General features: G+C 43.7%; 1 protein-coding gene across 1 annotated transcript in view; it reads right to left on the bottom strand.

The window, feature by feature from the left end:
• Nucleotides 1-4557: 4557 nt before the first annotated feature.
• The window catches only part of LOC132825272 (apolipophorins-like), a 109272-nt gene continuing 90869 nt past the window's right edge, over nt 4558-22960 (bottom strand). The window contains exons 24-28 of the mRNA XM_060840379.1: nt 21785-21961; nt 15537-15654; nt 9862-9997; nt 8051-8239; nt 4558-6355 (exon numbers count right to left, since the gene is read on the bottom strand). Coding sequence (XP_060696362.1) covers nt 6185-6355; nt 8051-8239; nt 9862-9997; nt 15537-15654; nt 21785-21961 — 791 coding nt within the window. The 3' untranslated portion in view covers nt 4558-6184. The remainder of the gene's footprint in view (nt 6356-8050; nt 8240-9861; nt 9998-15536; nt 15655-21784; nt 21962-22960) is intronic.

The raw sequence follows: 22960 nt of genomic DNA, 5'->3' as shown, positions 1-22960 counted from the left end.
AGCAGGAATGATCCGCAAACATTGGATTTGAGCAAAGGAAGGATATTTTTAGGCAAGTCTATGTTAGATAATTTTTAAGTTGCAAAGATGGCAGTCAACGGAGTAGTATGCTCCAACTGTCAGATGTAGGAGATTAGGGAACAGTTCACTGTGGTGACTATGTTTTCAGGAAATGTCATAGAGATGTACAGCATGGAAACAGGCCCTTCAGTCCAACACATCCATGCCAACCAAACATCCCAACCTAATTTAGTCCCATTTGCCAGCACTTGGGCCCATATGCCTCTAAACTCTTCCTATTTAAATACTCATCCAGATGCCTTTTAAATTTTGCAATTGTACCAACCTCCACCACTTCGTTTGGAAGCTCATTCTATACACGTTCTACCCTCTGCATGAAAAATGTTGCCCCTTAGATCACTTTTAAATTTTTCCCCTCTCACCCTAAACTTATGCCCTCTAGTTCTGGACTCCCCTACCCCAGGGAAAAGACCTTGTCTATTTACCCTATTCATGTCCCTCATTATTTTATTATCCTCTATGAGGTCATCCTTCAGTCTGTGATGCTCCAGGGAAAACAGCCCCAGCATACTCAGCCTTTCCACCCCCCCCCCCCCCGCCCCACTCCCCACTTTCAAGTTTCACAACATCCTTCCTATAGGAGGGAGACCAGAATGTATTTGGATGCGTCTCATATCAGACTGTTTGTATCAGCTGAAGAGGCAGTTGGCATCACTGAGGAGCATACAGGAGACACAGAGTGTGATGGTTAGCAGCTTTGGAGAGGTGATTACTGAAACAACTCCACAGAGGCAGGTATCCTGAAACCAAGTCACCCTTTATTTAAGTGTGGAGAGTCCTTGACACTGATCCAGCTCTCTCAGAGCCAGCTCTCAGATGTCTGACACCCCTATTTTTTTGCTTTGCCTTTTCTATACCCCTCCACTAGAGGTCCAGAAGTAGTGCTTATTTTCTCCAGTAATCATGTTTTGTGTGTGCGCGCGCGCACGCGCACGTACGTGTACGTGTAGGTGTAAGATACAGTGAAAACACCAGGGTGTAAATAACTTTATTAATATTCCATCATCAGGAAAAACACCCATGTGACCAAGGAACCAGTAACAGGCAGAATCCCATGGGGCAATGCCTATGTGAAAGGAACAGTGAAGGGGAGGGATCAAATCAAAGTAGAGTTGGAGAGGGAAATAAAACATTGCACCCCTCTCGCGGTGCCCACCTCTCTCTAAAGGTATCGAGGGTGTTGGTGGACATCTGTGTGCTCCTTCTCCAGGGACCCCCGGGCTTGAGCATAACTGCGGAAGAGAGACAATTGGCCCTAACAACCCCCTCCATGGCCCGCTGCCTGGGATTGGCGTTCCTAATGCCATTCCATCCACTCCTCTAGGTCTGGAAGATCAAATTTAAGCTGGTGCATGAGAGGTGATCCTATAATCAAACAGGAACCGGGACAGTTCGGTATCTAGTGAGACAGGAGGCGGTTTCTTTAAGCCTGCGTTTGGACTGCTCTTTCTGCCAGACCATTGAATGATGGCGTTGTCCTTATATGTAGAATACCATTCGACTTTAGGAAAGACTCAAATTCTAAACGATGGCCAGTTTTCTGTGACCATCACTTCTGGAAGTGTGCTTTGCAAAAAGATGCACGCAGTTTTTCTATCATCATCCTGTGTTTGATGAATGAATGCTTTGCCTGTCCACCCACTTTGAAAGGGCGTCCACAATGACTAAGAACATTAAGGGCTTGCGTTGTCAATGCACGACTGAGCCCAGAGCCCAGAATATGGAGGAACTGCTGGTGGTAATTTTTGTCCTTGTTGGCACTCTGAGCACTGCCCCATCAAAACAGCTATGTCTGCATCCAATCCTAGTCACCAGTCATAACTTCACACTAACATCTTCATTTTATAAATCTCTGGATGACCCCGGTGGACTCCAGCCAGTATCTGGTGGTGACCTTTACTTGGGACAATCACTCTTGCTCTCCATAATAATATGCCACTCTCTACTGTCATATGGTCTCTCCGGGTCCAAAAAAATTTCAGTTCTGGTTTTGATGGCCCTCGGTTACACCCATCACCAGCAGCTGTTTCAGTTTGCCAGGTTCAGATCTTTCTGCATCCAATGTCTGCTATTGTCAGCTGTGACTGGAAGTGCATCCAGAAAATTTAAAAACATTGCAGACTCTTCCAGTGGCGGTACTACTGGTGGTGTACCTACCAGTGGGAGGCAGCTCAACGCATTTACGACTCGGCCCCCTGGATGGTGTTCCGCCTTGTAATGATTTGTAGTTAGTATTAGAGTCCACTGCTGAATTTGACCTGAAGCTATGGGTGACACTGCCTTGTCCTCTTTAAGTAGAGCCAGCAGGGATTAGTGGTTCATAATTATTACAAATTTATGTATTGATGGAACTTCCTGAGTCCAATATGACTGCCAAACCTTCCTTCTCTATCCGGGCAAGTCATTTCACCTGATGAAGGAGCAACGCTCTGAAAGCTTGTGATTTCAAATAAACCTGTTGGATTATAACTTCATGCGACTTCTGACCTTGTCCACCCCAGCCCAACACCAGCATCTCCACACCACAGCCATATGGGGGAGGCAGCCCTTGTAAATACCAGATCTTGATTGGTTCATTGTGTGCAAACACCTTCGAAGAGGATTGCTCTTTCTTCACCTCTCTGAAAGCTATGGCTTTGCGACTTGATGACAATAATAGGTCAGCATTTGTTTGTAAATCATCTGTGTAGCATGTGGGACGTGAACTTGCATTTTCTTTCACCCTGTGGTTAAAGTCACTACCACTGTGCTACAAGAGCCCATTAGAGACAAGTGAATGCTGACTTGCTTCCATTGTTTGAAGTGTATGCAATCCTCCCTTTCCCATTTGCCTCTCCATATTGGGTCCACATCCTTGTCTGTAACTCCTGGGCACAGAAACTAAGGTCCATCCAATGCTTTGTGTTTGCATTGATGCTGTCCAATAAGCAGGACACTGTACTTGATCAGCTCATCATCCATTTACATTCAGTCCCAGCACCAACAATGCACAACAACTGTTTTTACAGACAGAGTACCTCAAATCCAAACACCTGAAAACTGGTGGAATCAGGAAAACTGGACAAGTTTCAAAGTTTGTCATGCAATTTTAATTGATTAAATTCAAACACCTGTAAGTTACTTGGACAATTCATGTTGGCACTTTGTCGATAAGGCATTGCTCCAGACTAGTTCCTAGTTTTACCACTTCACTCTTGGCTCTATTGCCTACTCAAGTGACTTCTGACATCCTCCACTCCCCAACCCAGTTTGTTTCAGAACTGCTCTGCCCAATACCAGGAAATATCCAAAATCTGGCGCGATTCTGGTCTTGAGTGTGGCAGAATCTATTTCAGTAACTCGCTTTCCACGGCAGCAGCCATCCACCGTGACACTGAGAGGACTGAATTCAGCAAGGATGTGGCTGTTCCCTCCAAGCTACAAGTCATCCCATCACTTCAGTGGCACAGGGTCACAATCTTGGAGCTGCCTCCCTAATGGCAGTATGGCTAATGTGCTTCAAGAAGGCCCCTCACCACCAACTTCTCAAAGACAATTAGAGACAGATAATAAATGGTGGACTGGTCAGAAATGGCCATAGTACCCTCAGTCAGAGGGTAGAGAATCTTTGCGATTCTCCATCTCAGGGGGTTAGGGAAGCGGAGACTTGAAATAGATTCAAAACAGAGATCAATAAATTTCTAATGTTACAGATATGGGGATAATTCAGGAAAATGGCATTGATACTGATGATGATCTACGATCACAGAGCAAAGTCAGTGGGCTGAATTGCTAATCCCGTTTCTATTTGCTGTGTTCCTAAGGATTAAAAGATAGTTCAAGCATTGACCATGTACCTGCCTGAACATAAAGAGGCAGTTCTGCTTCATTATGGGCCAGCTTTAACCTTCAACAGAACCCAATGGAAATACCAACCAGGTGGGAGGTTAAAACTGGTGACCAAGTCATCCACCACCACTTATTTCAAAAAAGCTTCAAATGTTTACACAGTGAAGCCCATTTAGGTCAGTGAATAAGCTGCTTTATGTGTGAATCTGAACAGAAAAATCCTTTGTTCCTTAATATTGGCATTATCTAAATTCTTTATAAGAAAATTAAAATGAGCCTGATCTCAGTTGATAAAATGTTGCCAAATGTTGATGCAAGTTTGACAGAGAGATGTTTCAGATTCCGTTTTAACCAGACTGATGTATGGTAATCACCATGGAATTTTGAAAGAGGATTTTGTTTTGTCAAGAACATCAAACAAAACAGAAACTGTGACAGGATGGGTTGCACAAACCCAACTTGAATCTGAAATTTATTTTGTTTATATCTGCCTTGTACAAGACATAGCGTGCTTTGATAATCCTTCTCCATAAATTAATAACAAACCAAACCACTTCCAAATTAAAACTAGGTGCAGACAGGAAGTTCTAACCTAATTTTATTTTTTTAAAAAATTAATCCATAAACACAATCAAATATAAAAGTGCATGGTATTGATGAGGTAAGGGAGAAATATGACATTGAAAACATGTGCAAGATTTAGTCCCCTCCAACTGCAGAACTATAATGACTGAAACTTATTACAACGTTCGAATAAAGTAACTTCACTAGTAGAAGGAAACAAAACTGAAAACTGAGAATTACAAGATATAATCAAAACATTGCTTTCTCTAGATTTCAAAAATGTGTAATTCAATGAACAAACAAAGAAAACCTGCAGGTCATACTATTTATACATTCCTCAAGCCAGCACAAAATATGAAAGCTGTATTTCAGGACATTCAATGTCTAAAGGGGAAATGATAGCTACAATTCACTTACTGATAACATACCTCACTGAGACTGATAATCTACATTTACCAAAAAATCCAGTATTAATTTAATTATAACAAAGTGTGTCAGAGATAAGGAATGTAGTTACAGTATTAATTGAGAGACAGAACAAAAACGCACACATTTTATGCAAAATTGAGATATTTACAATTCGGGTAGTAAACTATTACTGCTACTCAACAAACTGTTGTCTTCCTTGATGTTCTGAATATTATTTCCATAACTAATTTAATCTAATTGGACTAATGAAGGTGCTTGCTAAGGTTTGCAGCTTTATTGAAGGAGCAGTAGATATAATTTCACTGCCATGTTAACCAGAATGTTTCTTGCTACTGATCATGCCTGCCAGTGAATGTGATAGAATCTCTGTTCTTTCAAGTGACTGAATCTCTTCACCTTGCTAGGTAAGCCAACCAGCTTTTGACGCCCATTGTGAACAAGAGTAAACTCAACAAGACTGACAGACTATCACAGCACAATGCAACATTCACCCAATAATGTGGACCCTGCACTCGTAAAATATGTTTGAAAGGATTTTGGACCTCAATATCATTTCAAGGTTTGCAAGTCAAATTTGCAGAACACCATTTCTTACATGATGAACTCATCAAACATGTTCTATCACCCATTATAAAATAAGTCCTACTGTTCTGTGCTTCTTCAGCAGCTCCAAGCCTTTGGGTCTGTTTCTAATACAGAACGATTCAGTAAATTCAATAAGTTGAAAATGAAGAAATCAAATGTTTGCTGACAGCCCATATTAAATTGCATGGATGGCATGTGCCCAGACACAGTTATCTGTGCAGCACAGTTAGACTAACCAGCTTTGTTCAGCTGAAATGTCAGACCATGAGTTTCCAAGCTTGGCTTTCTGAAGTGCGTTTTACCTGCCCAGCTTAGCTTCCACTTATCATCCACATTGATTAATTCTGGTGAACCTTCAAGGATATTTTGTACAGAGATCAACAATGGTTTGGGGAGTATTAAAAATATCCTCCCACTGCTGTGCTAGGAAAATAAATCCAACAATAGGCTGACAGTACAAATAAGACACAGACTGAAATGCCTGCTGCTTTGATCATTCATTTGCAATCATTTTTATCTTCGAGTAACGCGTGATGATGTGGTCTGCAATAATGTTATGAATGTGAAAAAAAGACCTTTAATTCCATGGGTGTACAGTCTGTAGGATACATTTCTCATTATGTGCTCCTCGCCCTATAATTATTGGACATTCTCTTTGCTAAAGGCAGTCAACTCAGATAACAAGCGTCAAACCATTTCAACCTGCAGTGTGCTGGCAAGTCTCACACTTGCTGTCCTTATGCTTCCTGGTGACTCGGTGACTAAATAATTGGAGGAAATTTTCACCTTGTGAGATGAACTTTGAAGAATCAAATACTGCACCTCCCGATTTGATTGCTGCAGTCAGACACACATCCTCAGCAGGCAACTGGAAGACAAAATGCAAAGTATTCAGCAGATATTCCAGAAAGGGATCATAATTGTGTGTTGGCGTGTTAAGGACACTGCGATGACTCGTTCATTAATACATATGTACAAAGTTCTAGCATTCATCATGTAAATAGTTACAACAAAGTAGAGATTGAAGGAAGTGAAGTTGGAGGTTTTCTAAAAGTCTGTCCGCCAGCTACAAAGCACAAGCCAGGAGTGTGATGGAATACTCCCCACTGGCAGGTCCAACAACACTCAAGAAACTCAATACATTCTAGGACAAAGTAGCCTTTTTGATAAGCACTCTTCTCTACCTTCAGCATTCACTCCCCCCACCTCTGATGCATATTGACAGCAGTATATATTATTTTAAAAAGGTGTATTATGGGAACTTGCCAAGAGTTATTACACAGCACCTTCCAAACCCAACACATCAACCATCCAGAGGAAAGGGCAGCAGATAATATAGGAATGAGTTACTATGTATCTGCAAGTTCCCCTCCAAGCCACTCACCATCCTGACCCTGGAATTATTTCATTTTTCCTTCACTATCATTGGATCCAACAGCAAGTGTAGGCTTCTCCACACTCCAAAAACTGCAGTGGCTCAAGAAGGCAGCTCACCATCACCATTCTGGGGCAAACAAGGGATGGGCAATAAACGCTGGCCCAGCCAGCGATGCCCAAATCCCATGAATGAAAAGAAACTTGGGCAAGATCTGATTAGAATGGGTCAATAAGTGAAGGAAGCATTCAATTAAGAAACAGATTAGCTTCTGTAGACAGAGGTGATATAAAGATTGAACAACAGTATCGATAGATATTCAAAGGTTAACTCTCAGCTTTGGCAATGATGAAATGATGCTGGGTTGCTTGAAAACATATTCCAATTCTAATTGCATTGTAGCGTTGCTTTAAAAGCTGTTGAACTGGCATAATGCCAGTGTGTGAAGCAATTTCATGGATGGATTCCCATAAGACTTGTATTTGTCACTGCCAAATCTCAATCTCAACACTTCAGCTGCACTGAACAGCCATTAGACCATACTTATCCACAGCTTCACTGAGGTATATTTATAAAGATTACACAATTGTAAAAGGGAAATTGCAGCATCGTGCTAACAAAAGTTCAAGTTTCTTAACAGATTTAGTCAAGAACAATTGATTTTAGACCTCTGTAACTGACATACAAGGAAGAGGAGGAAATTAGTTATTCTATGATGGGCACTGCTGATAAACTGACTGTGTGCATTAGCAAACTTGCTACCTGATATGAGCAAGCTTGAAGTAATTGACCTACAGACCCAGGTAGCAGTTGAAGATAAAACTGATGATTTCTCATCATGGGTAACGAGTACACATTTGCAGATGGAAACTGAATCTGCTGGACATTAAAAGGTACGACATTAAAAGGTACTCTTCTCCCTTAAAGTGAATCATTGTTTTGAAACAAAAAACAATACAGCACAAGAATAGGCCCTTTTGCCCTCCGAGCCTATGCTGACACATTTTGCTATTCCATGCTAAAACTGTCCTCACTTACAGGATCTAGGTCTCTCTATTCCCTTCCTATTCATGTGCTTGTCCAGTTGCTTCTTCAATGCTGCTATTGTGTCTGCTTCCACCACCACCTCTGGCAGGAGGTTCTAGGCATTTCCCAACCTTTGTGTGAACAAAACAATGTAAAACTTACTGCAACGTGATGGTGTGATGTTTTAAACGGTTGGCTTCCACTGTTGCTGACTCTAAAGACACTGCTGTCGTCCAAACCAACAACACTGACGTCGCTCTCTCCATTCTTAAGCTGGAGCCTCATATCCTTTAGAACGTGCAATATGATTCCCGATGATGTCAGCAAGGTCTGCAAAGTGTCTTCAGACAACTGAGAAAACAAATTATTTGTGGTGCCGTGAACTACTGCATCTGGGAAGAACAAGACAAATTTCAAGCACCTTTCAACTGCAGCATTATTCCTGAAGTCAGGCCAGTGACAGAAATACACTATACCAAAAATCGACCATTCTGTTTTATTCTTTCACAGGATATGTCCATCCCTAATTGTTTTTCAGGGGAAGGCTTGCAAGGCTAATTCAGAGGGCAGCTACAAGATCACACCACTGTTGGGGAGCCGTGAGTCACATGTAGGCCTGACCAGGTAAGGCTGCTGCTCAGTCATCCCCACTACTTCCTTGGAAGCAACTCCCTCTCCTTGCAACAGGAATGATCCTGCAGCACCAGTTACAAGTTGTGACCCTGACATTTTAGATTAGATTAGATTAGATTACTTACAGTGTGGAAACAGGCCCTTCGGCCCAACAAGTCCACACCGACCCACCGAAGCACAACCCACCCATACCCCTACATTGACCCCTTACCTAACATTACGGGCAATTTTAGCATGGCCAATTCACCTAACCTGCACATCTTTGGACTGTGGGAGGAAACCGGAGCACCCGGAGGAAACCCACGCAGACACTGGGAGAATGTGCAAACTCCACACAGTCAGTCGCCTGAGTCAGGAATTGAACCCAGGTCTCTGGCGCTGTGAGGCAACAGTGCTAACCACTGTGCCACCGTGCTGCCCACCAAGAGGCAAAACAAGGATTGGTCTGAGGAAACACTCATTGTATTATAGCAACGCACATGGAGCACGGAAAACTCTAACACACAGCCTGGCTGTTATTGTTACCACTTCAAATGTTTTTTTTGTCATTTTTTGTCTTCTCTCCCCAGGATATCTAACTCTCAGGCTAGACCAGCACTTATTGCCCATCCCCAATTGCTTGGAGGGCAGTTCAGAGTCAAATGAATTGCTGTGATTCCTGTAGGCCAGACCAGGAGTAGATGGCAAATTTCCATCCCTAAAGGACATTAATGAACCAGATCAACAATGGTCACCATTAAACTAGCTCCTCAGTTCAGAGTTTTATAGAATTCAAATATCATCGTAGAGTTATACAGCATGGAAACAGACCCTTCCAGTCCAATCAGTCCATGCTGAACATATTCCTAAACTAAACTTGTCCCACCTTGACTGCTCCTGGCCCATATCCCTCTAAACCTTTCCTATTCATGTACTTATCCTAATGTCTTTTAAATGTTGTAATTGTGCCCACATCCATCACTTCCTCTGATGTCCCCAGAACATTAACTTGGGAGTTCCGGATTACTGTCCAGTGACAACACCATGGTCTGCACTGGAGGAAGCCATTAGTGAGTCAGGCTGTATTATTTAACTGGATTGAAGTCCTCCTATCAGTTCAGTATATCAATTAAAATCAACCAGGAAGCATCAGTTACGTTTATGCTGATAACTTGAATTGGACCGAGTTGTTGTAGCTACTGCAAGGTGAAAGTGAAAACAGTAATGAAAACAGCCAGTGCAATTAAACATAGACATTCTTTATTTTGATGAAAATAAAGTATTTACTCAGTGAGTATTTACTCAATGAATATTTACTCAGACTAATCTCAGTTACTGCGGTACTATTACAATGAAGTTACCTCATAGTTTCGGTGACATGTGGAGCAAGTCAGTAGAACTGCACTCTTGACTGCTTCAACACGGAAAGGCCACTGTGTTACCAGAGTTACAGCAGCCGGTATGTTGTATGAGATATTGCGGTTGAACAACAGGTTACTGGGAGAAATGAAACAGGCAGTGTTGAGAGTTTAACATTCTTCACCAAACTCTTCTGCACAATCCCTGTTTAGGGATGAACCCAATCAAAACAATCAGAATACCAACTCCTCCAGGCTTCACCTCTCCTCTGATCACACACGGAATTCCAAAGGGGCCTATATCAAACAGTCCTATTCACCTTTTCACAATTCTGTCTGCTGGTAGTGGGTGGAGTGAGAGAGGGACAAGTTGTCCTGGAAATCTTTGTCTCTACAGAAAACAGTGGTACCTAAGACTGTGGATCATTCATACACTTACCAATCATGTAGTATGTGGGCCCCAGAGTGTCAGATTCAAACCATAATCAATCCACGGTACCTGAGGGTAGAATGATTCCCATTGTAGGATGGGCTCTTCATTGAACCAGGACTAGGCAAGTTGGAAGCACAGTGGAGGGTTGAGATTTAAGGTAAAAACCTGAAAGAATTGTGGATGCTGGTCTAAGTCAGAAACACAAACAGAAGTGGCTGGAAAACCTCAGCCAGTCTGGGAACATCTGTGAAGAGAAATCAAAGTTAACGTTGCAGATCCGGTACCCTTCGTTAGAACGGTCCTCCTTCTGTTTTGAGGAAAGTTCACCAGACCAGAAACGTTAACTCTGATTTCTCTGCACAGATGCTGCCAGACCTGCTGAGTTTTTCCAGCTACTTCTGTTTTTGTTTGAGATTTAAGATTTTTTTTTAAGAAATCATAAGATTATGCTTGCCAAGTTAATGCTAGCCTCTTGTGGCTAAGTTATAGGAAAGGCTGAACAGTCTGGGGCTTTTTTCCCTGGAATATCAGATACTGAGGGCTGAACTTATAAAAGGTTTATGAGGGACAAGGAGAGGGTGAATAGTCAAGGTCTTTTTCCTAGGTTGGGCGAGGTCAAAACTAGAGAACATAGGCTTAAGGTAAACATAGAACAGTACCGCACCGTACAGACCCTTCGGCCCATGATGTTGTGCCGAGCATTTATCTTAATCTAAGATCAGCCTAACCTACACACCCCTCAATTTACTGCTGTCTATGTGCTTGTCCAGCAGTCGCTTAAATGTCCCTCATGTCTCTCACTCTACTATCACCGCTGGCAGTGCATTCCACACACCCACCACTCTCTGCATAAAGAACCTACCTCTGACATCTCCCCTCTACCTTCCCCCAATCACCTTAAAATTATGATCCCTCGTGACAGCCATTTCTGCTCTGGGGAAAACGTCTCTGGCTATCTACTCCACCTATGCCTCTCATTACCTTGTACATATCTATCAAGTCACCTCTCTTCCTTTCTCTCTCCAGTGTGAAAAGCCCGAGCTCACTCAACCTCTCTTCATAAGAGAAGCCCTCCAATCCAGGCAGCATCCTAGAAAATCTCGTCTGCACCTTCTCCATGACATCTACATCCTTCCTATAATGAGGCAACCAGAACTGGACTCAATATCTTAAGTGTGGTCTAATGAGGGTTGGATAGAAATGCAGCAAAATCTCACAGGTCTTAAACTCAATCCACCTGTTAATTAAAGCCAAAATGCCAAATTTCCCTGTATCCCATACCTCCTAACTACCATGGAGAACTTTAACCAATGCCTTTCTGAAATCCATATATACCACATCCAGTGCTCCATCTTCGTCAACTTGTCTTGTCACATCCTCAAAGAAGTGAATAAGGCTTGTGAGGCAAGACCTGCCCCTCTCAAACCCATGCTGACTATCTTTAATAAAAATAAATCCTATCTCTCAGATTTCCTTCCAGCACCTTGCTTACCACAGACGTAAGACTGACTGGTCTGTAATTCCCAGGGATTTCCCTATTCACTTTCTTGATTAGAGGAACAACATTCACCTCTCTCCAATCAGCCAGTGCAACTCCCACATAGTGTGAGGATGCAAAGACCATCTCCAGAGGTGTACCAATCTCATTCCTCACTTCCCAAGGTAATCTTGGATATATTGGGCCTGGCCCTGGTGACCTATCTACTTTGATGCTTCCCAGAATTTCCAGCACACACACTTCCTTAATATCAATCTGTTCAAGCCTGTTAACCTGACCCACGGTGTTCTCACGATCAACAAAGTCCCCCTCTCTCATGAATACTGAAGCAAAGAAAACTTAGGAGTCTCCCCTTTTCAGACTCCAGGCACAGGTTCCCTCCAGTATCCCCGATCGGCCCTACCCTCTCTCTGATCTTTCTCTTATTTCTCATGTAAATGTAGAATGCCTTTGGGTTTTCCTTAAACCTTCCTCCCAAGGCTTTTTCATGCCCCTTCCTATCTCTCCTCAGCCAATTTTTCAGTTCTATCCTAGCTATACTGTAATCCTCAAAAGCTGTGCCAGACCATTGCTTCCTCAACCTTAAGTAAACTTGTTCCCTCCTCTTGACGAGAAGCTCCTCTTCTCTTGTCATCCAAGGCTCCTTCACCTTACCATTCCTTGCCTATCTCAGTGGGACAAAGTTTTCCAATGCTTGCAACAAGTGCTCCTCAAAAAACCTCCACATTTCTGTTGTGTATTTCCCGTAAAACAATTGTTCCCAATTTATACTCCACAGCTCCTGTCTAACAGCAGTATAATTTCCCTTCCCCCAATTAAATACCTTCCCATACTGTCTGTTCCTATCCCTCTCCATGGCTATGGTCAAGGTGAGGCAGTTATAGTCACTGACACCGAAATGCTGTCCCACCGAGAGATCGGACACCTGGCCTGGCTCATTGCCAAGCACCAAATCCAATATGGCCTCCCCCCTAGTCAGCGTATCTACGTATTGAATCAGGAATCCTTCCTGGACACACCTGACACAAATCGGCTCCATCCAGACCATCAGCACTAAGGAGCTTCCAATCAATATTGGGGAAATTGAGTCACCCATAACAACAACTGTTACATCTGCACCTTTCCAAGATCTGCTGTCCAATCTGTTCTTCCATTTCTCTGCTGCTATTGGGGGAGGTCGATAGAAACCACCCAATAAAGTGACTGCTCCTTTCCTGTTACTGACTTCCACCCATACTGACTCAGTACACAAACCCTCCTCAACAATCTCCTTTCCTGCAGCTGTGAGGCACTCTCTAATTAACAATGCTACTCCCCCTCCTCTTTTACCCCCTCCCTGTTCTTTTTAAAATATCTAAACCCTGGGGCATCCAACAACCAATCCAGCTTCTGTGAAATCCATGTCTCCGTTATGGCCACAACATCATAGTTCCAAATACTGATCCGTGCTCTAAGTTCATCACTCTTATTCTTGACACTCCTTGCACTGAAACAGACACACGTTAATCCATTCCTTTGCCCTACCGAATGTGTATCCTTCCTGACAGACTCTCTGCATTCTATTTCAGCCCGTTCGACAATTACCCTTTCCTCTGATCTGTAGCTCTGATTCCCATCCCCCTGCCAAACTAGTTTAAACCCTCCTGAAGCACTTGAGCAAATCTCCTGCCCAGGACATTGGTGCCCCTCCAGTTTAAGTGCAACCCGTCCTTCATGTACAGATCCCACCTTCTCCAGAAGGTACTCCAATCATCTATGCTGGCAAATGGGATGAAGTCAGATTGAGACTCCTGGTAAGTGCGAACAAGTTGTACTGAAAGGTTTGTTTCCGTGTTGTATGAATCGATGACTCCATGACTCTACATAGAAATTTTATTTAGAGTTAGAAGAGGCCAATCACATGAGGAAGGAGCAATGAATGAATCAAGGACATGGAGGTCTGAACTGTATTGTAGGTGAGAGACTGAGCTTTCTATGAGATACGGGGCTGAAGGGTGATTAGAATCAGAGGAAGGCCTCAAGTGTATGGGAGTCTCCCTGGTGTGAGAAGACAACTTGTTTGTGTTACTGGTAAAAACTCCCCAAAAAATGGCATGAGAGACTGTTTTTTGCCTTTGAGTCTAATTCTCTTGTGGATCTATCACAGGAGGCTGCCAAATACAAGGACAAAATCGTCTATCAATTGGGTGGGGTAAAAATCATAAGAATTGAATTAATCTAGTGAGAGGTTACCTTGGAGACTGTAAGGACAGCAGTATGTCTGACTGCACCTTCCCCCAGATACTATTTAATAGTACTAAATATTTTAATGATATATGATCTAACAGAGCAAACTCTTTTATGAGGATATTTCCAATGGACCATTTATCCTGGCCAAATGGGACACTTTTTTTTAAATTTGTGGGATGTGGGCATTGCAGGCTGGACTAGCATTTATTACCCATTCCTAGTTGCCCTGGAGAAGTGGTGGCGGTGAGCTACAATTTGAATCGTTGCAGTCCATGTGCTGTAGGTAGATCCACAGTGTCATTAAGGAGGGAACTCTGGGATTTTGACCCAGCGGCAGTGAAGGAATGATGATATACTTCTAAGACATGATGGTGAGTGTCTAGGAGAGGAACTTGCAGGTGGTGGTGTTCCCACATATCTGCTGACCTTGTCCTCGATGGAAGTGGTCTTGTATTTGGAAAGTGCATTCTAAGCGTCTTTGGTGAATTTCTGCAGTGCAGCTTGTAGATAGTACACACTGCTGCTACTGGGTGTCAATGGTGGAGGGAGTGATGTTTGTGGATGTGGTACAAATCAAGTGGGCTGCTTTGTCCTGGATGGTATCAAATTTCCTGAATGTTGGAGCTGCATCTGTCCAAGCAAGTCGGGAGTATTCCATCACACTCCTGACTTTATACTTTGTAGACGATGGACAGGCTTTGGGGAGACAGGTGGAGAGTCACTCACTGCAGCATTCCTACCCTCTGAGCTGTTCTTATAATACTGTGTTCATGTGGCAAGTCCAGTTGAGCTTCTGGTCAATGGTAAGCCTGCAACCTTGCTAGCAGGAGACTCAGTGATGATAACACCATTGAATGTTAAGGGACACTGATTAGATTGTCTCTTATTGGAGACAATCATTACTTGGCATTTGTAAAGCACAAATGTTACCTGCCACTTGTCAGCCCAAGCCTGGATATTGTCCAGATTCTTGTTGCATTTGAACACAGACTGCTTCAGCATGTTGCAATCATTAACAAACATTTGACATTATAATGGAGGAGCTGAAACAGTTGAAGATGGTTGATCCAAGGACACTACCCTGAAGAACTCCTGCAAAGAAGTTCTACAGCTGGGATGATTGACCATTGTCAACAACTACAACCAACATCCTTTGTACCAGGCATGACTCAACCAGCAGAAACCTTGCCCTGATGCCAATTGGTTTCAGTTTTGCTAGGGTTCCTTGATGCCATTCTCGGTCGCATGCAGTCTTGATGTCAAGGGCTGTCACTCTCACCTCACCTCTGGAATTCAACTCTTTTGAACTAAGGCTGAAATGAGGTCAGTAGTTGAGTGGCCCCAGAGGGACCCAAACTAGATATCACTGAGCCAGTTATTGCTGAGCAGGTGTTGTTTGATAGCACTGTAGATGACACCTTCCATCACTTAAATCGAACACTATTGGATTTTATTTTCCAGAAGAGTTCGCTTTAGCAGTAGTGATAGTCTCAAAAGTGATTCATTTTACAGCCTCACCCCAGCTCCTTTTCCAAGTGCCATGATGATGAATTCTCTCTCTTTACAGTGAGCAGGTGCTGCTCATGAACGCCTTCATCGCCAAAGCCAATGAAACCGAATTTCACATCCGTGATTCCTGGGGAGAAAAGACCATCAGGGATATTCTCGTGACAGGTGAGATGTGAAGTTAGCAGCAATATTACTGGTGCTATCCTTTTTGAATAAATATAACTTAAAAAGAAATAACAAGATGTACAGCATAAACATTATGTTATGACAAACTCCAAGACACATTATAAAACCCCAATGATGTGGAAGCAGGCCATTCAACCCATCAAGTCCACACTAATCCTTCAAAAAGCATCACACACACACACACACACACACACACACACACACACACACACACACACACACACACACACACACACACACACACCTCATCCCTTTAACCCCTGCATCTCCCATGGCTAATCCACACAACCTGCACATCCCTGAACACTATGGGCAATTTTGCATAGTCAATCCACCCTAACCTGCACATCTTTGGACTGTGGGAGGAAACCAGAGCATCCTGAGGAAACCCACACAGACATGGGGAGAATGTGCAAACTCCACACAGACAGTTGCCCGAGGCTAGAATCTAACTCCAGCCTGATCCTGTGAGACTGTAGTGCTAACCACTGAGCCACTCTGCCACCTTTATTAAAGTTGTAACACTCGCTTGTATCATACTGGCCTCCCTGTGAAAGTGTTGCAGTTTTAAAGGTGACAAGAGTATTTGTGCTGGCCCAGAAATTCAGCCATTGTTATCAGAATTGCATCCAACTTGAACCTTGTAGCTTACATCTCCGGGTCACCAGAGCCAGAAGTGGTTGAGATGATCGATTCTGCCTGTTTTTGTCCAAAATGTTTACTGTCATAATTTTAATTTTCATTGTTTTTTAAGGTAGTATTGATGAAAATAGCACAATGTTTTTCAGAACTTTTTTTGCACACATCAGATCAATTTACAGGAATGCCAAAGTAATGGCAACTTTGACACAGTATGAGAAGAGAGTATGTTACACTGCATGAGAGGGAATTGTGTCACACTCATCCCCAAACAGGTTAACTGTTCCACTAAAGTAAAACAAAGAACCACAGATGCTGGAGATCTGAAACAAAAATGGAAATTGCTGGAGAAACTCAGCAGTTCTGGAAGCATCTGTGAGGAGAAAACAGTTAATGTTTCAAGTTCAGTTAGTCTGTTCAAGTCAGAGTAGTTAACTCTGCACAGGACGCTGAGTTTCTCCAGCATTTTTAGTTTGTGTTACATCACAAATGTTATTATCCCTTTACGTTGGTTATTTTTCAATTGTTTTATTAATGGGATGAGGGTGTCACTGGCTAGGTCAGCATTTATTAGAGTAAAAAGTGAGGTCTGCAGATGCTGGAGATCAGAGCTGAAAATGTGTTGCTGGTTAAGCACAGCAGGTCAGGCAGCATCCAAGGAACAGGAAATTCGACGTTTCAGGCACAAGCCCTTCATCAGGAATGAGGAAAGTGTGTCCAGCAGGCTAAGATAAAAGGTAGGGAGGAGGGACTTGGGGGAGGGGCGATGGAGATGTGATAGGTGGAAGGAGGTTCCACATATCCACAGTTCACTGGTCCTCACCCTGAACAACTTCTCTTTCCAATCCTCCCACTTCCTCCAAACTAAAGGAGTTGCCATGGGCACCTGCATGGGCCCCAGCTATGCCTGTCTTTTCATAGGATATGTGGAACAGTCCATCTTCCGCAACTATGCTGGCACCACCCCCCACCTTTTCCTCCGCTACATCGATGACTGTATCGGTGCTGCCTCGTGCTCCCACGAGGAGGTTGAACAGTTCATCAACTTTACCAACACCTTCCATCCCGACCTCAAATTCACCTGGACCATCTCAGACTCCTCCCTCCCCTTCCTAGACCTTTCCATTTCTATCTCGGGCGGCCGAATCAATACAGACATCTACTATAAACCGACTGACTCTCACAGCTACCTGGACTACACCTCCTCCCACCCTGCCCCCTGTAAAAATGCCATCCCATATTCCCAATTCCTTCGTCTCCGCCGCATCTGCTCCCAGGAGGACCAGTTCCAATACCGTACAGCCCAGATGGCCTCCTTCTTCAAAGACCGCAGATTCCCCCCAGACGTGATCGATGATGCCCTCCACCGCATCTCCCCCACTTCCCGCTCCTCCGCCCTTGAGCCCCGCCCCTCCAACTGCCACCAGGACAGAACCCCACTGGTTCTCACCTACCACCCCACCAACCTCCGTATGCAGCGTATCATCCACCGTCATTTCCGCCACCTCCAAATGACCCCACCACCAGGGATATTTTCCCTCCCCTCCCCTATCAGCGTTCCGCAAAGACCACTCCCTTTGTGACTCCCTCGTCAGGTCCACACCCCCCACCAACCCAACCTCCACTCTCGGCACCTTCCCCTGCAACCGCAGGAAATGCAAAACTTGCACCCACACCGCCTCCCTTACCTCTCTCCAAGGCCCCAAGGGATCCTTCCATATCCGCCACAAATTCACCTGCACCTCCACACACATCATCTATTGCATCCGCTGCACCCGATGTGGCCTCCTCTATACTGGGAAGATGGGCCGCCTACTTGCTGAACGCTTCAGGGAACACCTCTGGGACGCCCGGACCAACCAACCCAACCACCCCGTGGCTCAACACTTCAACTCCCCTTCCCACTCCACCGAGGACATGCAGGTCCTTGGACTCCTCCATCGCCAGAACATAACAACACGACGGTTGGAGGAAGAGAGCCTCATCTTCCGCCTGGGAACCCTCCAACCACAAGGGATGAACTCAGATTTCTCCAGTTTCCTCATTTTCCCTCCCCCCACCTTGTCTCAGTCGATTCCCTTGAACTCAGCACCGCTCTCCTAACCTGCAATCTTCTTCCTGACCTCTCCGCCCCCACCCCACTCCGGCCTATCACCCTCACCTTGACCTCCTTCCACCTATCACATCTCCATCGCCCCTCCTCCCTACCTTTTATCTTAGCCTGCTGGACACACTTTCCTCATTCCTGATGAAGGGCTCGTGCCCGAAACATCGAATTTCCTGTTCCTTGGATGCTGCCTGACCTGCTGTGCTTAACCAGCAACACATTTTCAGGTCAGCATTTATTGCCCAGTTGAGAGTCAACCACATTGCTGTGTGTCTGGAGTCACATGTAGGTTAGACCAGGTAAGGGTGCTAGCTTCCTTCCCTAAAGGAAATTAGGGAATCAGATGGTATTTTCCAACAATCAACATGGTCATGCAGATTTTTACTGAATTCAAATTCCACCATCTGCCGTGGCAGAATTTGAACCCAGGTCCCCAGAACATGACCTTGGTCTCTGGATTTACTGACCAGTGATGATACCACCAGGCCATCACCTCCCATGTCCTGTTCCATCTGTCTCCAGACACTCCTCCTACAACCATTTAGCTTGTTGGCACCTCATGGGTGTGTCCCATGCACATCAATGGCACCTTTACCATGCAATCCATTCCCTCACACTCACAATTCTTTCTTTATTCTCCTTCCAGGACACAACAGCACATACGGTCTTGGGGAAAAGGCAGGGGAGATGGCCGTCTCCAGTGACGGGCACCTTGATGCCCATGGGCAGATGCATGTCCATCGAGTTGACTGTGAAAGAGGCCTTCCACCAGGAGACTGCAGATGCCAACAACAAAACTATCACCAAAACCTGAGACTCCTCAGGCTTCAGCTCTGGTAATGCAACAGCAACATCTGAATACTGGGGCTCGACTCTTCATTTGTTGCATCCCAGTATTGGTCTCAGCATTTTACTAGCTGCTCTCTCATCACTCCTTCCTGTTCTTGCTTTCAAGAAGCAAGTCAGCCAGGTCGTAGAGTCAAAGAGTCATAGAGACGTACAACAAAGAAACAGACCCTTTCATCCAACCCATCCATGCTGATCAGATAGCCTAAATTGATCTTAGTCCCATTTTCCAGCATTTGGCTTATATCCCTCTAAACCATTCCTATTCATATACCCATTCAGGTGCCTTTTAAATGCTGTAATTGTACCAATCTCCACCACTTCCTCTGGCAGCTTATTCCATACACGCACCACCATCTGCATGAAAGTGTTGCTTCTCAGGTGCCTTTTACATCGTTCCCCTCTCACTTTAAACCCATACCCTCTAGTTTTGGACTAACCTACCCTGGGGAAAAGTATTTGGCTATTCAATCTATTCATATCCCTCATGATTTTATAAACCTCCATATGGTCACCTCTCAGTCTTCGACGCTCCAGGGAAAACAGCCTCAGCCTGTTCAGCCTCTCCTTATAGCTCAAATCCCCCAACTCTGGCAACACCCTTCATAAGTTCATAAGATATAGGAGCAGAATTAGTCCATTCAGCCCATCGAATCTGCTCCGCCATTCGATCATGGCTGATATGCTTCTCACCCCCATTTCCCTGCCTTCTTTCCATATCTCTTCAACCCATTACCAATTAAAAACCTGCCTAACTCCTCCTTAAATTTCCTTACTGTCCCAGCATCCACTGTACTTTGGGGAGCGAATACCACAGATTCACAACCCTTTGGGAGAAATAGTTTATCCTCAATGCTGTTTTTAATTTGCTGCCCCCTTATCCCAAGACTATGACCTCTCATCCCAGAATGCCCCACAAAAGGAAGCATCCGCTCCACATCTATTTTATCCACACCTTTTATCATGTTGAATACCTCAATTTGATCTCCCCTTGTTCTTCGAAATTCCAGTGAGAATAGGCCAAAACAGTTCAATCTCTCTTCATATGATAAACCCCTCATCTCTGAGATCAATCTAGTGAACCTCCTCTGAACTGCCTCCAATGCCACTATATCTTTCCTCAAATAAGGGGTTCAAAACTGTGCACAGTACACCAGGTGCGGTCTCATCAATACCTTGTATAGCTGTAACAATACTTCCTTACTTTTTATATTCCAATCCTTTCACTATAAAAGCCAGCATTCCATTTGCTTTCTTTATTGCCTGCATGTGCTATTGATCTGTGACTCATGAACAAGTACACATAGATGACTCTGCACCGGAGCACCCCGAAGTCTCTCCCCATTGAGTTATTGGGTCAACTTCTCATTTTTTCCAATGCAAATGCATGACCTCGCACTTATCCATGTTAAACTCCATCTGCCACATTTTGGCCCACTCTCCTAACCTATCTATATCCATTTGTAAGGTTCTTATTTCCTCATTGCAATTTACCATCACGCCTATTTCTGTATCAACCACAAATTTGGCTGGAGAACCTTCTATTTCTGTATCCAAGTCGCTAATGTAGATTGTAAATAGCTGGGGTCCAAGGAGTGAACCCTGTGGTAACCCCACTAGTTACATCTTGTCAACCAGAAACAAAAACAAAAAAAAGTTTTTCTGACTCTCTGTCTTGTGTCCATCAGCCAGTCTTCTATGTAGGTTAATAAATTATCTCTCATCCCACATGATCTAACATGTGAATCAATCTTTCGTGCGACAAACTCCAGATAGCTTGCATCTGCAGCATCCCCATTATCCACCTTGCCTGTTACATCTATGAAGAACTTTAGCAAATTAGTCAAACATGATTTGCCCTTCATAAAACCATGGCGACTCTGATGGATAGCAGTTTGACTTTCCAAATGTCCAGATATTGCTTCCTTCATGATTGATTCTAAGACTTTCCCAACAACAGATGTTAAACTAGCTGGTCAATAATTTCCTGCACTTTGCCTCCCTCCCTTTTTGAATAAGGGTGTTATATTAGCCATTTTCTAATCCACTGGAACCTTTCCCGTGTTCAGGGAATTTTGGAATACTGTAACCAACGGGATCTACTATCTCCGCCGCCATTTCCTTTACTACCCTAGGATGTAGGCCATCAGGCCTGGGGGACTTGTCTGTTCTCAATTCTAATAGTTTGCTAAGTACCTTTTCCCTAATTGATGTTTGTTTTAAGTTCTACCCTATCTACTGTCTCTGATTTGCCTGTTCCAACAGGAATGGTACTATTGTCCTCCACCATGAAAACTGAGGCAAAGTATTGATTCAGCATTTCTGCCATCTCAGTGTACCCCACTACTAACTCTCTGGTTTCATCTACCACGTGACCGACATTCACATTAGCGACTCTCTTCCCTTTTATATACCTATAGAGACTTTTGCTATCCTTGTATAGTGCATAATGAGGTGTCAGAGAGAGAGAGTAAAGTACCTTGTGTTTTGAAGGTTTCGACCAATGAGTTAATAATTGAAGGAAGTTGCGTGACAATGGGCTTATTGCAGTCTCTTTCCTCAATGATGAAGAGGACATCAGCTGATTCCAGTGTTAGTCTTTGTCCAATATCTATCACGTCATCATTCTGCATACTGTCACCGGCCTTGCCAGTCACTGTAAGGAGGAAGACAATGTGACTATAGAATACTACAGTAAAACTTCAACTGTCTGCCAGACTGGCTCTTACCCTCTCACAGATACTGTTAATTTGAGTCTCCCAATTGCACTGCTGATTGCTGTTCTGAAATACTTCTTGCAGCTGCTGCAGAAAGTAAATGACTCTCAGAAATGTCACTCATGATTACTTTGACAAAACATTAACTTTTCTGACTGTTTATTTAACCCTTCTTGATGTGTATTTACAAGCCCTAGGTGCTGTATCACATTAGTGGTGCTTTTTTTTAGAAAATGCTGGAGATCACAGTGGGTCAGGCAGCATCCATAGAGGGAGAGCAAGCAGTGTTTTTGCATCAGTTCTGATAAAGAGTCATCTTGACTCGAAACATTAGCTTGGTTTCTCTCCATGGATACTGCCTCACCCACTGTGATCTCCAGCACTTTTTGTTTTCAGTACAGATTCCAGCAACTGCAGTGAGATGCTCCTACCTTATTTTTTTATAATTCTTTGCCGTCTGTTTCTGAGTTCACACCAAACCCATTCATCCAACATGTGTTCTGGGTGGTCTACGTTGGATTTCAGTTAGCTACAGCCTTGTTTTTAAACATTTTTAACAGTTTTTATTCCCAAATCTCACCCCACCTCTGTAATCCCATCCAGTGCCAAAACCCTCTTGCTTCTCCTTAATGCTAGCCTCTTCAGCATCTCCCAGTGTAACTTTGTACCTTTAACTCTGGGATACTCTCTGAATCTTCTGCCTCACTTTTCTCCTTTAAGATATTCCTTTACACATAAAACAAATTGCTGTTTTTTGTTAGGAAACATCTTTCTCCCAAACAGTTGTCATGATTACAGTAGTTATGAAGCTAATTTGGGTATTATTTACTCTGTTACACCATAGGAGGTGTCTGTGTTGCTTAATCTCCTTAGGATACATGTTAAATTGTGCCAACTTATCATCCTACTCAACACCACCAACTTCATGGCCTGAGACA

This window comes from Hemiscyllium ocellatum, chromosome 20 (genome assembly GCF_020745735.1).
Source record: "Hemiscyllium ocellatum isolate sHemOce1 chromosome 20, sHemOce1.pat.X.cur, whole genome shotgun sequence".
Lineage (NCBI taxonomy): Eukaryota > Metazoa > Chordata > Chondrichthyes > Orectolobiformes > Hemiscylliidae > Hemiscyllium > Hemiscyllium ocellatum.
The sequence above is the reverse complement of the archived record's forward strand: the minus strand, read 5'-3'. Positions and strand labels throughout refer to the sequence as shown.